This window comes from Sciurus vulgaris (genome assembly GCF_902686455.1).
Source record: "Sciurus vulgaris genome assembly, chromosome: 2".
NCBI classification, from domain to species: domain Eukaryota; kingdom Metazoa; phylum Chordata; class Mammalia; order Rodentia; family Sciuridae; genus Sciurus; species Sciurus vulgaris.
In genome coordinates, this window is record NC_136462.1 from 35,608,160 (window position 1) to 35,623,431 (window position 15,272).

The 15,272-nt window shown below is 34.1% G+C and overlaps 1 protein-coding gene across 7 annotated transcripts in view; it reads right to left on the bottom strand.

The window, feature by feature from the left end:
• Positions 1-15,272, bottom strand: part of RAD51B (RAD51 paralog B) — a 642,577-nt gene that overhangs the window by 621,373 nt on the left and 5,932 nt on the right. For all 7 annotated transcript variants that reach the window (XM_079127118.1, XM_079127119.1, XM_079127116.1 and 4 more), the window contains exon 4: positions 14,297-14,413. In XM_079127118.1, coding sequence (XP_078983244.1) covers positions 14,297-14,413 — 117 coding nt within the window. The remainder of the gene's footprint in view (positions 1-14,296; positions 14,414-15,272) is intronic.

Consider the following 15,272-nt stretch of genomic DNA (forward strand, 5'->3'; position numbering starts at 1 on the left):
TCAGTTAATATCTTCACTGCAATCCCAGAAGAGACCAAGACCACAAACACCCCAGTAAGCTGTTCCCAAATTCCTGACTCACAGAAACTGTCTGAGATACTATTTATTATTGTTTTAAGTCACTTAGCTTTGGGATGATTTGTAAAGCAATATATGACAAAAATATATAGATATAAACATATAAATATTAGAGGTATATAACTTTAAAAACAAGTAAGAAAAAAATCCTAAAATGAAAGAATCACAGTGCTTATTAATAAAAAATCAAATAAGTAAAAAAAAATCATTTTTGGGGGTGAGGGCACTGGGGATTGAACTCACGGGCACTGGACCACTGAGTTTCATCTCCAGCCCTATTTTGTATTTTATTTAGAGACAGAGTCTCACTGACTTGCTTAGTGCCTCACTTTTGCTGAGGCTGGCTTTGAACTCGTGATCCTCCTGCTTTACCCTCCCAAGGTGGCTGGGATTACAGGTATGCACCAGCATGCCTGGCTAAAAAAATCAAATTTCTTAAATGTACTATTTTGATAATTTAAAATAACAAATGGCATACCAATTAAATACTCAAAAATAAATACTGTTCCCTGGAATTGCAATAACATTAAAAGTTCCTTATAAAGCAAGATTACTCCAGGATCATAGGAGTAAATGTGGAAGAGGCATTAGGAACCAAACACTGTTTTTCACAATCATTGTGTAAGAGCTAAAAATAAAGAAAAACAGATGCATTCATCCAACTAACATTTATTAAGTACCTTCCACATGTGCTAATACTCTGGGTGCAATAAGAAGGAAAAAAACGCATAATCTCTGCCCACTTAGAATTTATTCTCCAATGAAGATGTACATTAAATAATCAAACAACAGTAAAACTATAATGGTGATAAGTGCTACCAGGAAGAGGGACAGGAGTCAGTTGTCTGGGAGTGCATGACAATTCTAAATGTCTTTATTTTGAAATAGTAAAATATCTAAAAATATGTAAAACAAAAAGTAATATAACTGATAAAATTCATCATCTACAAAATAGAACAGGCTTTCTTAACAACCCTCACTAAATCAGTACTAAGTCAGTTTGAGAAAAAATAAATAAAGATAAAACAGACGTAAACAATCCAAAGAAAAGCTTAATTTAATTGTCATATAAAGACCACCAATTATCAGAGAACTCATCCTTTTCAAGCACACATGGAACATTCACAAAAGTTGATCACATATTTAATTTTTTTAAAAAGTCTCAGGGACCCTTCATCTTATAGAAGAAAAAGTAGGACCAAATCTTCAACATGTCAGCTTAGGATCAGACTTCCTTAACAGGACTCCCATAGCACAAGAAATAAAAGCAAGAATCAATAACTGGGATAGATTCAAACTAAAAAGCTTTCTCTCAGCAAAGGAAACTATCAGTAATGTGAAGAGAGAGCCTACAGAGTGGGAGAAAATCTTTGCCACTCATACTTCAGATAGAGCACTAATTTCCAGAATATATAAAGAACTCAAAAAACTCTACACCAAGAATACAAATAATCCAATCAACAAATGGGCTAAGGAAATGAACAGACACTTCACAGAAGAAGATCTACAAGCAATCAACAGATATATGAAAAAATGTTCAATATCTCTAGTAATAAGAGAAATTCAAATCAAAACTACACTAAGATTCCATCTCACCCCAATTAGAATGGCGATTATCAAGAACACAAGCAACAACAGGTGTTGGCCAGGATGTGGGGAAAAAGGTACACTCATACATTGCTGGTGGGGTTGTAAATTAGTGCAGCCACTCTGGAAAGCAGTGTGGAGATTCTTTGGAAAGCTTGGAATGGTACCACTATTTGACCCAGCTATCCCACTCCTTGGCCTATACCCAAAGGACTTAAAATCAGCATACTTCAGAGATACAGCCACATCAATGTTCATAGCTGCTCAATTCACCATAGCCAGATTGTGGAACCAACCTAGATGCCCTTCAGTTGATGAATGGATAAAGAAACTGTGGTATATATATACAATGGAATATTACTCAGCCATAAAAAATGATAAAATTATGGCATTTGCAGGCAAATGGATAAAATTGGAGAATATCATGCTAAGTGAGATAAGCTAATCTCAAAAAACCAAAGGACGAATGATCTCGCTGATAAGCGGATGATGACACATAATGGGGGGTGGGAGGGGTTAGTGTTAGGGTTAGGGTTAGGGTTAGGGTTAGGGAGGGGGACAAGAATGGAGGAAGGAAGGACTGTATAGAGGGAAAAGAGGGGTGGGAGGGGTGAGGGAAAAGGGAAAAAATAACAGAATGAATCAAACAACATTACCCTATGTAAATTTATGATTACACAAATGGTATGCCTTTACTCCATGTACAAACAGAGAAACAACATGTATCTCATTTGTTTACAATTAAAAAAAAGTCTCAGGGAACTTTAGTGAATCAATATCATGCAAGTTCTCTGACAAAAACTTCAACTAGGTTAATAATCTAACTAAAATTAAAAGATTTTAATTAAACTAAATAATTTAGAGATTTTAATGAAATAATTTAGAGATTTTAAAATTATAAATAAGTCAAATAAGTAGTCATAAAAGAAATTTTAAATATCCTTAGAGTTGAATGGAAATAATAATACTACATATCAAAAGAATGCTTATACTAGGGGGGAAGTTCAGTGACACAGCACATACCCATCAAGTTTGAGGCTGTAGGTTCAAACCCCAGCAACAAAAAAATAAAGAATGTAGCAAAGGAAATTCAAAGATCAGAGTAAAAAGAAGAAAATTAATGGATTAAATGTCTAATTTAAAAAGTTATAGGAAAAAAAAGAATAACTCCAGAAAAAAAAAATAGATGGAAGAAGATAATAAGCAAATAACCACAATAAATGAAGTAAAAGACAAAGAAATTAGAGGGCCAACAAATCTGTAACAAGATGGTTTTGGGTTTTTTGTTTTTGGGTGGGGGATGGTACCAGGGATTATACTCAGGGGCACTCAATCACTGAGCCACATCCCCAGCCCTATTTTGTATTTTATTTAGAGATAGGGTCTCACTGAGTTGCTTAGCACCTTGCTTTTGCTGAGGCTGGCTTTGAACTCACAATCCTCCTGCCTCAGTCTCCAAAGGTGCTGGGATTACAGTCGCCACTGCACCCAGCCAAGATGTTGTTTTTTAAAAAAAAAAAAAAAAAAAAGGGAGAAAGAAGACAAAGTAAGTAATAATGTAAATGGAAAGGAGGACAAAACTACATATAAAACCAGATTTAAAAGTTAGGAGAATACAACAAATAACTTTATGATAATAATTTTGAAAATTTAAAGAATATGGGGGGGATCCTAAAAATATCATTCAGAAAAATTACTCAAGAAGAAAGAAGAAGCAGAAAACCTATGCAGTTCTATAATCATTAGAGGAACTGAATTCGTTTCTTTTCTTATTCTTTTTTTTTTTTTTCCCATCTCCTCTAATTTTCCCACAAAGAGAATAATAAGACCAAATTTTCAGGCAAGTTCTACCAAATTTCAGGGAACATATAATTTTAATCATCGGCAAACTATTACACAATATTAAAAAAAAAAGAAGCTTCTCTACAATTCATTCTCCAAACTAACATATCCTGTGTTTTAATTCAGGCAAAGACACTACTAGAAGGAAAATTAAAGCTCAAAATCTTGTATAAATATTGATATGAAAAGTCTTAAATATTAGTAAACTGAACCCAGTAGTTCATTAAAAAAAGATGAATCATTCCCAAATGATCTATTCCTAAGAGCAATAGTGACTTAATATTAGAAAATCTGTAAATGTTACTTGCCACATTATTAGATCAATATAGAAAAATGATCATTTCAATTAATACAGAAAGAAAGCACTTGTTATATGAAACTAAATTAGCTTTTTAACTAGGAAAAGAAGAAAACTTCCTTAACTCTGATTAAGGATACTTAATACCTTAATACCTATATACCTTAATACCTATGTACTTAATACCTTAATACCTATAATAAAAATCAAGGGTTTTTTTTTTAAAACTCTTTAATTGGAAATAATCTTAAACTTTCAGAAAAATTATAATAAGAATAAAATAGGGTACCCATACAAATTCATTTCTCACATCCAGTTACTGTTAAGATTCTGCCTCACTTGCTTATCATTTGCTTGTCCTTTCTCACCTCCATGTGTACATGTGTATGTATATGTGAGAGAGACAGAGACAGTGTGTGGGGGGTGGGGAGGGTGATACATAAATATTTTTCTGAACCGTTTGAATTAGTTGCATACATCAAAGTAATTTACTAAACACTTCAGTATATATCCTAATAAGTATATTCTCTTCTATAACCATAATACAGTTAACAATTTTAATAAACATTGCAAAAATACTTTGCTGATTTTTGTCAATTGACACTTATTAAATCCCCCTTTCGTTCTTTTTTTTTTGGGGGGGTGGGGATGTCGTACCAGAGTTTGAACTCAGGGGCACTGGACCACTGAGCCACATTCTCAGCCCTACTTTGTATTTTATTTAGAGACAGGGTCTCACTGAGTTGCTAGTGCCTTGCTTTTGCTGAGGCTAGCTTTGAACTCTCCATCCTCCTGCCTCAGCCTCCTGAGGTGCTGGGAGTATAGGTGTGCGCCACTGCACCCAGCCCCCTTTCGTTCTTGATGAAATACAAGATGAGCATTCCTTTTAAGATAGCTCACTATTATAAAAATCATATTTGCTTACTTATTGTATGAACAATCCAGTTAAAATTAAAAGGAAATTTCTTAAAAAATAAAGATCCAGGGCCAGGTAGGGTGGCATATGCCTGTAATCCTAGCAATTCAGGAAACTGAGGCAGAAGGATCACAAATTTAAAACCAGCCTCAGCAATAGAGACCCTGCCTCACAATGAAAAAATAGAAAAGGCATTGGGGTGTAGTTCAATGATAGGGAAGCCCTGGGTTCAATCCCTACTATCATAAAATAAATAAATAAATAATTAAATAAAGATCCAGGATAGACAAATACTATACCTAGAGAACCAGAAGCACACCCACACTTAGGTTGAAACTTGATGTATAAAGGGGATTCCATTAAGAATCACTAGAGAATGCATATTATTCAAAAAGAGGTGCTAAAACATCAATGATTTTAGGGGAAAAAATGGATATCTTTATGATCTGCCAGGAAGCATAAAACCTCTTAAATAGGACACTGAAAAAAATAATCATGAGAAGACTGATTCATTCAACTACATTAATAATATCTAGCTACTCAAAACATAAATCAGAGACAGGCAAGGTGGTGCCTGCCTGTAATCCCAGCAGCTTGGGAGGCTGAGGCAAGAGGATCATTAGTTCAAAGCTAGCCTCAATAAATTAGCAAGACCCTAAGCAACTCGGTGAGACCCTGTCTCTAAATAAAATACAAAAAAAAGTGTTGAAGATTGTAGCTCAGTGTTAAGCATCCCTGCATTCGATCTCCAGTACAAAAAACACATAACCAGAGAAAATGGAAAGATAGGCAAAATAAACAGTGAACAGTAAAAAATAGTATCTGTAACACATAGCCACTATAATCAATAAAAGATAAAGCCAATTTTTTAAATGAGTGAACCTGAGTAAGCATTGCACAAAAAAAATATAAAAATTAGCTGTACGTTATTTTTTAAATAAATACAGATGCATGGAAAAGAATTGAGAGTCCAGAATTAAATCCTTACATTTGCAATCAATTTATTTTCAACAAAGGTTTCAAGATAACACAATAAGGAAACATTTCAATAAATGATTCTGGGAAAATTCACATGCCAACAAGAAAACCTTAAAATCCACACCATAGTCTCCTATCTTGTAACACACACCAAAAAAATTAACTCAAAATATATCAAATACCTAAATGTACAATCTAAAATTATAGAACTTCTTGAAGAAAACAGCAAAAATCTCCAGTCCTTGGTTGGGCAAAGAGTTCTTGGAGATGACACCAAAATCATGATCAAGTGTAAAAAGGATGAAATGAACTAAATTAATATTAAAAACTTTTGCTCTTCAAATGCCATTACTAATGAAAGAGACAAGCCAAAAGTCTGGGAAATCATATATCGCATATCACATATTAAAGGACTTAATCCAGAATATATGGAGAACTCTTACAACTCAACAAGAAAACAGCCAATTTCTAAAATGGGCAAAAAACTTTAATAGACACTTCAGCAAAGAAAATATAGGAATAGCTAACAAACACAAATAAGCATTTGTTTTTGTGGAAATGCAAAATGAAACCACAATGGGGCTGGGGTAGCTTAGTGGTAGAATGCTTGTCTGGTATGTGCCAATCTCTGGGTTCAAAACTCAGTATACAGAGAGAGAAGAAAACACTGAGTGTTAGTGATTCTGTGGGAAAAAAAAAAAACATTGTGTGTTCTGGTGAGAATGTAAAATAATATGGTCACTTTGGAAACCAATCTGGCAAATTCTTAAAAATCTAAACATAAGTATTTTATGATATGGTCATTCTACTCCTAGGAATCTACCCAAGAAAAATAAAAACCTACTTCCACACAGACATATTCATGAACGTTCACAGAAGCAGTATTCTTGGTAGCAAAAACCTAACAATCCAAACATCTATCAACTAATGAATGGGTAAACAAAATGTGCTATATCCATAAAGTGGAATACTACTCAACAATTAAAGTGAGCACATTACTTACACATGCTACAACAGGTATTTACCTAAAAAGCAAAAATCATGCTACATGAAAGAAATTAAACATGAAAGGTTACAAATTGTATGAATTTATTTATGTAAAATTGTTTAGAAAACAATTTATAGAAGAAAAAAAGTACATCAGTGGTTGCCTAGGGCTGAGGATAGGGGCAGAATTAATTGTAAATGAGTATGAAGATGATGGAAATGTTCTAGAATTTAATTGTAGTAATGACTGCAAAACTATAAATTTACTAAAAAAAATCACAGGATTATGATTACAATGGTTGAATTTTATGGCATTTAAATTATACCTTTAAAAACTCGTTTTTAAAAATATCCAAATTCTTTTGAAAGCTCATTAGTAATTAGGAAAATGAAAATTAAGATCACAAAGATGAACAGAAGTCTGATGATACCAAGGTAAGAAAATACAGGCAAGAACTTGTGACTGACAGGAGTGTAAACAGGCACAAGTACTCCAGAAAATAATTTGTCTTGATTCTGCAAAGTTACAAATGTATGTGCCTAGCCTACAACCACCAAATTCCTCCAAGGCAGATATCCTAGATACATGTCACATAATAAATATTTAAGTTTTGTACACCACATATTCTTTGGTATAACTGACTCAACTTGTATCATACAACAACCACAGACAAAATATAAACAAATGAGCATACCTGTGTTATAATAAAACTATACTTACAAAAACAGGCAGTGAGCCAGTTTTAACTAACTGGGTCATAGTTTGCCCATTCCTGCTCTAAAGAAATACTTGAGCAGGTAACCCAGGAGACAAGTACAAAAAATTTATAGAACTTGTCCATATTAGCAGCAAACTGAAAACAACCTGAATGTTCACTCGCAGGAGAAAGAATAAATAAATTATGGCACATTTTCTAAATGGAATATGATATACGCATGAGAGTGAATTATACTCCTGCTACCTGCAACATGTTATATCTTAGACATAACATTAAGAGGAGGCTGGGATGTGGTTCAGTGATAAAGAGCTAGCCCACCATGCATGAGGTCCTGGGCTTGATACACAGCACTACAAAAAAATTTTTAAATTAAAATTAAATTTAAATTTTAAAAATAAGAGTAAGTGGGAAAAGCAATTCACAGAAGAGATATATGATTTAATAAAATTTATAAGCAAAATGGGCTGGGGTTTTGCCTCAGTGACAGAGCACTGGCCCAGCACATGTGAGGCACTGGGTTAGACTCTCGGCACCACATAAAAATAAATAAATAAAGATATCGTGTCCATCTATAACCAAAAATATATATTTAAAATAATTAAATAAAATAAGCAAAAAAATAAATAAATAAATTTTATACCTCCTATGTATAAAAAGGTAAGGTATAGGAAGGTAAATATAGGGAATGGCCTTCCCAAAAGAAGGCCAAAGACATGATCAGGAAGGAGTCCATGATCTGTTTTAAAAGTTTTGGTATTGTTCTGGTTTTTATATTGGGACATAAGCTAGTAAAAGTTCAAAACCTATCCATATAAGATATATTTAATCTTCTATGCACACAAATACACATACACACACATACACACACACACACACACAAACTATATTTCTTTCTTTTACTTTGGTGTGAGGACAGATTTATTACTACAATACATTACATACTATGTAACATACTATGACCATACTATGATGGTCTTTGGCAAGAAAATACTCTAACATAATGTATATTTTGGTATGAGTAAAGGACAATGATCAAAATAAAGGTTATGACAATAAAAGTATGTACAGTAAAATTTACATGAGGAAAACAACAACTAAAGTTGGAAACACATGATAATGACTCTTGACATGATATGAAAACCTTGGCAAACCTATAAACTTGATCTGAACTATGATTACAAAGGGCTATCTGTAGATAGATACCTTCTGAGTAAGTGAAAAAGTTAACATTCATTATAACTTGTTTGAAAAGTTAAGAAACTCTTTCTAAAAAAATGGACAAAAAAATTGTTGAAAGGAAGTATGCATTGAAAAATAAAATGTATAAAATCCACATTAAATGTTATTATTTGTTCTATTAAAAAAAAGAAAGAAGGTACACATATAAATGTTAAGAATCTCCCATGTGACCAGTAGGAAAACAACAGCTAACAAAAGTTCATTTTCAATGGTACATTGACCACAATTATTTTAAAACTAGAGTTAAAAAAAAAAACTCAGATATTAGAAAGATATTGCAGTTCACCCTTGAATCCAACCCAGTTTATAACAGAAAGAGAAAAAAACTTTATTACTTGACTTGATTTCAAAAGACAATATCTACTAAACTCATACACTATTGCATTAACAAAAGTTATAAAATCATATCATTTTAATAAATTTAGTTTCTTTTTGTTTTGCTTTGTTTTTGCCATTTTGTTTGATTTGATATGGTTTGGTTCTAGGGATTGAACTCAGGGGTGCTTTACCACTGAACTATATTCCCAGTCCTTTTATTTATTTTTTATTTTGAGACAGGATCTTGTTGACAAAATTCTCATAAATTGCTGAGGCTGGCCTCAAATTTGTTATCCTCCTGCCTTAGCCTCCTGAGTTGCTAGGATTACAAGTACATTATTACCACACCCAGCCAGTTCTTTTCTGAGGTGAGGTTTTGCTGATCTCCAACTCATATACTCAAGGAATCCTCCTGCTTTAGCCTTCCAAGTACCTGAGACTATAAAAAAGCACATGACCAGCTTAAAACTTATTTTCAAGAATAAAAATTAGAAATATATAATCAGAGATCTACTTTTAAAATGAGCCACTGATAAACACTATGTATTTATAACTTTTAGTACATTTCTTTCAAGTTGCATATTTTCTGAACCACTCTATGCAGACTTCTTTGCATCAAGTTTTCATGTTACTTATTTTTATAAGATCCCACTCCACGAGGAATTTTCCATAGAACTTTAACACTATTTATTAACATTGACATTTTTCATGTGTTTCTCACAATCACAGGATCTTGATCCGGTGTACCTTCCCGCATTTGGGCTAAATGAAGACTTCTGCACATCTCTTCTAGTCACAGAATCTCTCCATACTATGCTCTTCCACATATATGAATCAAACCAAGATCATTAGAGCTGTTTCCACATGCTTTATACTCATATTAGTTACCTCCACTGTGGATTCTCATGACTACTAGAAAGGTCCTATGATTATGAAGTTTTCCCATATTCTATCTTTTGTATTAATTGCCAGTATGAGCACTTTCATGTTGGTAAAAGGAAATAAACTGACTGACAGCTTTCTCATATTGCTTACATAGTGTGCAATAGTGTTTCTAGTGTGAACTCTTTCACATCTGTGATGGAACCCATGTCAACCGAAACCACCTTTACCATACCTACATGCTTACCTAAATGGAATTTCTCTCCAGCTTGAGCTCTTTTATCTGAAGGGAACTAGATGACACAAAGGCTTTGCCACAATGGTCACATACATAGGCTTTCTTTCCAGTGTTTTTATTTTTTTCATGTTTTCTCAAGGAACTGGGACCACAGGTTTTCCCACATTACTAACATACATAAAGATTGTTCTCAGTGTGAATTCTTTCTTGAATTGATTGTATCCAGAACTGATAAAGGCTTTCCCACATTGTATACATACACAATGTTTCTCACAAATGTGTGTTCATTCAAGTATATTAAGCGAATTGGAAGAGGACACGTCTTTTTCACTTTGTTTACATATACAGGGTTGTCTACATCACAATTCCTTTCGTAATATTGAAAGGAACAAAAATGAGTGAAAGCTTTACCACAATTGCTTACATCTACAGTTTCTCTCCACTGTGAGTCTGTTCATGTGCTTGAAAGTGACTTCCCTGCTTGCCTCGTAAGCACAAGGCCCTGAGTTCAATCCCAGCACCGCAAAAAAAAAAAAAAAAAAGAAAAAAGAAAAAAAGAAAGTGACTTCCCACATTTCTAATATTTAAAGGATTTCTCTCCACTATGAGTTCTTTCATGTATTTGAAAGAAACAGGAAGGACTCCTTAGTCCTTCCCACTTTCCCACATTGCTTACATTCATAGGCCTTCTCTTCATTGTGAGTCTGTTCTTGCCCTCAAAAATGATTTGAAGCTGAGGCTTCCCCACACTGCTTACATATGTAGGGCTCTCTTCATTGTGAATTCATGCATGTGTTTGAAATGACTCAAAGTGGAGAAGGTTTTCTCACATTGCTTACATACATAGGGTTTCTCTACAGGGTGAGTTTTTTTCATGTATTTAAAGAACAAGAACTAAAAACGGCTTTCCACATTTCCAATATACATAGCACTTCTCTCCACTGTGAATTTATTCATGACTTCAAAAGTGACTTGAAGTAGAGAATGATTTCCCACATTGTTTATATGCATAAGACTTCTCTCTAGAGTGAGTTCTTTCACATATTTTAATATAAGAACTAAAGGCTTTTCCACATTGCTTACATGCCTAGGATTTCTTTCTATTGTAAGTTATTTCATATCTTAGAATGTGACTGAAAGAACTAAAGGTTTTACCATATTGCTTACATATGAGTTCTTTCATGTATTTGAAAGTCAATGCAAGAATTGAAAAGTACCTCACATTCCCTTTAAATATATTTCTTTCCAGTGTGAACATTCCACATTTCCTTAACATTTATATGACTTCTGTACACAACCCTAATACTCCTATGGTTTGTGTCCACTGTGAGTTCTGAGGGGCATAGTTAGAAATGAAGGGCCAGTGGGTATTTTGACATCCCAACTCTTTTCACATGGTTTTACACCTAGAGGATTTTTTTATTCTTGTTGCTGGTTCACAATATGCTCTGGAATCTGGCTGAAGGTTTTTCCACAGTGATTACCTTCTTTATCTTCACAGTGTCTCTACCACTTAGCTTCTTAGATCTCCCCCTGGGATTTTTATATTCATCATAGATTTGTTGGTTTCCTCTCCCCCCACCCCCTATGGAGGCCAGGTTTCTGAATGTTTCTCTCATCACATCTCTGTATAGCTTCTTTTGCGAAGGATCCAGCAAAGCCCAGTCTTCCAGGGTGAAGTTCACAGACACATCCTCAAAGGTGATTAACTCCATTTCCTGGCTTCCAGTGTGTCCTAGCAGGCTCCCTATGGCTCCTCCAGTCAGTGAAAATCACAGGGTCACTGAGAGTGAGACACCTTGAGCCTCTTTCATGAGCAGATGTGATTCCCAAACATGGCAGCACCAGAAAGGAAGCCAAAAACTTCTTTTCTTAATAGAAAGTAAACTGACATACTCCCTATATTCATCTGAAAGCCCCCAAAAGATGGAAGAAAAGAACAAAAAATAGAGAACTTATCACCAATAAACAGAGTATTTATATTCCAATCCAGTTAAGCAGATCACAACTAAACACCTTTAAAAAAAATATAACTCCACTTGAATTCAAAAAGAATTGCTAAAAGCTAAGTGGAAAAGTACTAAAAATAATTCTAAAACTTAAAAATAAAAAGTATTTACTTGTTAATCTTAAGTGAATTTTTATTTTTTGCTACTTAAGTAAATTTACAACTATTGTTATAGTCTTTAATTGAGTACATTCAACTTGATCCGAAAAAGATTATGTAAGATATTATGATTCTGACACCATCTGGTGGTGATACAATGCAACAGCAGGCTGATTTTTAAACTAATTTACTCATTAATTCATTTACCAACTATTATTACTAGGCATCTACTAGACATAGCTCACAAACCTCTTTGTATCTTTCTTGGGAGATAGGAAATAAAATAATTATATTATATAAAACAGAATTTTTCAAGGAAAAAAATTTACAGTTAAATTATGACTATCAAAATGTAAGAGGAGGGACTGGGGCTATATAGCTCAGTGGTAGAGCATTTGCCTAGCATGTATGAGGCACAGGGTTTGATACTCAGAACCACATAAAAAAAATAAAATAAGGCACTATGTCCATATACAACTAAATATACATATATATTTAATTTTTTTTAAAAAAGAAAGAAAGAACCCACCAAATTTAAAAAAAAAAAAAAATGTAAGAAGAGTCTGCTCTTATTCTGAAGTTTGCTAGAACTATCTATGCTTCTAGAACCTTTGAATGAGAAGTCCTCAGGAGTATATTGGTAAATGACCTATCAAGTCACCACATCCATGAACACACCCTCAGTGACCCTGTGATTTTCACTAACTGGAGGAGCCATAGGGAGCCTGCTAGGACACACTGGAAGCCAGGAAATGGAGTTAATCACCTTTGAGGATGTGTCTGTGAACTTCACCCTGGAAGACTGGGCTTTGCTGGATCCTTCGCAAAAGAAGCTCTGTACAGAGATGTGATGAGAGAAACATTCAGAAACCTGGCCTCCATAGGGGGTGGGGGGAGAGGAAACCAACATGCAGCTTTCAAGAAAAGAACTGGTGCTATTAAAATGTCCTTAACTTCCTAACATTTCTCTTAAAGAATAGGGCCTAATTTTACTTTCCCTGAATATGGGCTGGATGTACAGACACTTCTAATGAAGAGAATGAAACAGAGGTGTGATGTGTAACTTCCAAAGTTAGATCACTAAAGGTACCAACACTTCCATCTTGCCTTTTTTCAGACCACTCTCCCTGGGGAAAGTCAGTCATCATGTTATAAGGAGACTATGGAGAGGCTGCTTGGGGAAGAACAGTCTTCTACCAAAACCAGCACCAGTCCGCCAGTCACGTGAGGCCCCTAGAAACAAATCCACTGGTCCCAAACAAGCTTCACATGACTGCATCCCTTAGCAAGTTACCAAGGTAAGCCACTCCCAAAGAAACTGAAAAGTAAATAAGTGTTTATTGTTTTAAGTCACTTGGTTTTAGGATAATTTGTTATGCAATATCAACTAAAACAATAACCTATCACTTTCTAGAACTAAGTTTTATTTGTAACAGGAAGTAAAAATAACTCATTTGAGCTTAGTGTTATTTGTTCAAATGTTAATAAAATTTCATATTTTCCTAGTATGCTAAGTAGGGATTCTTTTTTAACTCCCTCAAGTTGTTTCATAATATTATTTCATAGTACTCTTCACTTTCTCAGTTGATTCAAAGAAACTGGAATCTAAACAGATTTTAGTCAGTCAGCAATGGTATTTTTTAAAACCTTTGTTTGCTAAGCAACTACACCAGGCACTAAATGGAAGTATTTATAACTTAATTCAGATTAATGTTCATGAAATTACTTATTTATTAGGTACTAGGGATTAAATGGGAAGTACTTATAACTTAATTCAGATTAATGGAAGTACTTATAACTTAATTCAGATTAATGTTCATGAAATTACTTATTTATTAGGTGCTGGGGATTAAACCCAGGGCTGCTTTACCACTGAGCTACATCCCCAGCCCTCCTTATTTTTTTTTTATTTTGAGAAATGGTCTTGCTAAACTGAAAAGGCCAACCTTGAATTTGTGATCCTCTTTCCTTAGACTCCCAAGTAGCTGGGATTACAGGCATGCACATCTATGCCCAGCTGAAACAATTTATGTGTTTTAACTAAACTTTTTCCTCCTGGCTCTGAAGATTATAAGTCAATAGAAGATATAGAAAGTTTTTCCTTTACCTCTGTGAGGGATCCACAAGGAACACCACCATGCAGGGCTTCATCCAAAGCAGAAAGGGTAGTAGATAAAAATGCTGGTGAGGTATTTGCTGACCTTTGTGTCTTTATCCCATAAGCCTGAACAAAAAATGATTAAATTTTTTTTAGCCTCCAAATCTATTCAAAAACATGAGTCATCTCCTAACTTCTTAATTTTAGAAGCTATAACCCAATCTATCTTTTTCCCTCTATTATTTCTTTTTCCCTCTATTATTTATTATTATTTATTTGTTCAACTCCATACCATAGACTGTGATAGATTATAGGGATGTGATGTTACAGAGGGATTATGAAATTGGGACTAGAAACTGGCAATTACAATACAATTTTTAAGAGACAGTGTGTTATGGAAAAGAGAATAGAAACGGCAAACCTAATCTCAACCTTGTAATCTAGAAAGGCTTCACTGAAGTGCTGTATGTCTGAGCTAAAATCTGATATATTTTATGTTTCATTTATCTATTAGATAAGCAACAGAAATGTAAACATTTCTGCCAAAGACAGGATGGACAAAATTCAAACAATAAAGAATGAAAATGGAAACAAAAGAAAACTACAAAAAATAAACAAAGTTCATTTAGCTGAAAGAATGCAGTTGCAGCGTTGCAAATGATGAGGTTGAGGAGTAGGGCTTAACCAAGAAGGGCTTTGTAGAAGTTTGGAGTTTATGCTGAGAGCAACAAGAAAAAACAAGACCAAGTTATCATTTCAAACTCAGGTTGTTTTGTGAAGAACACCTAAAGGGAGGTTCATAGGCTGAGAAATGGCCCTCTAAAAGATATTCACATCAAATCCCTGAAACCTGTCTGTGAATGTTACCTTATTGGAAAAAGGGCCTCTGCAAATGTGATTAAGTTAAAGACTTCATGATGAGGAGATAATCCTGAATTAGCTGGGCAGACCCTAAATGCCATCACAAGTATCCTTATGAGAGAGG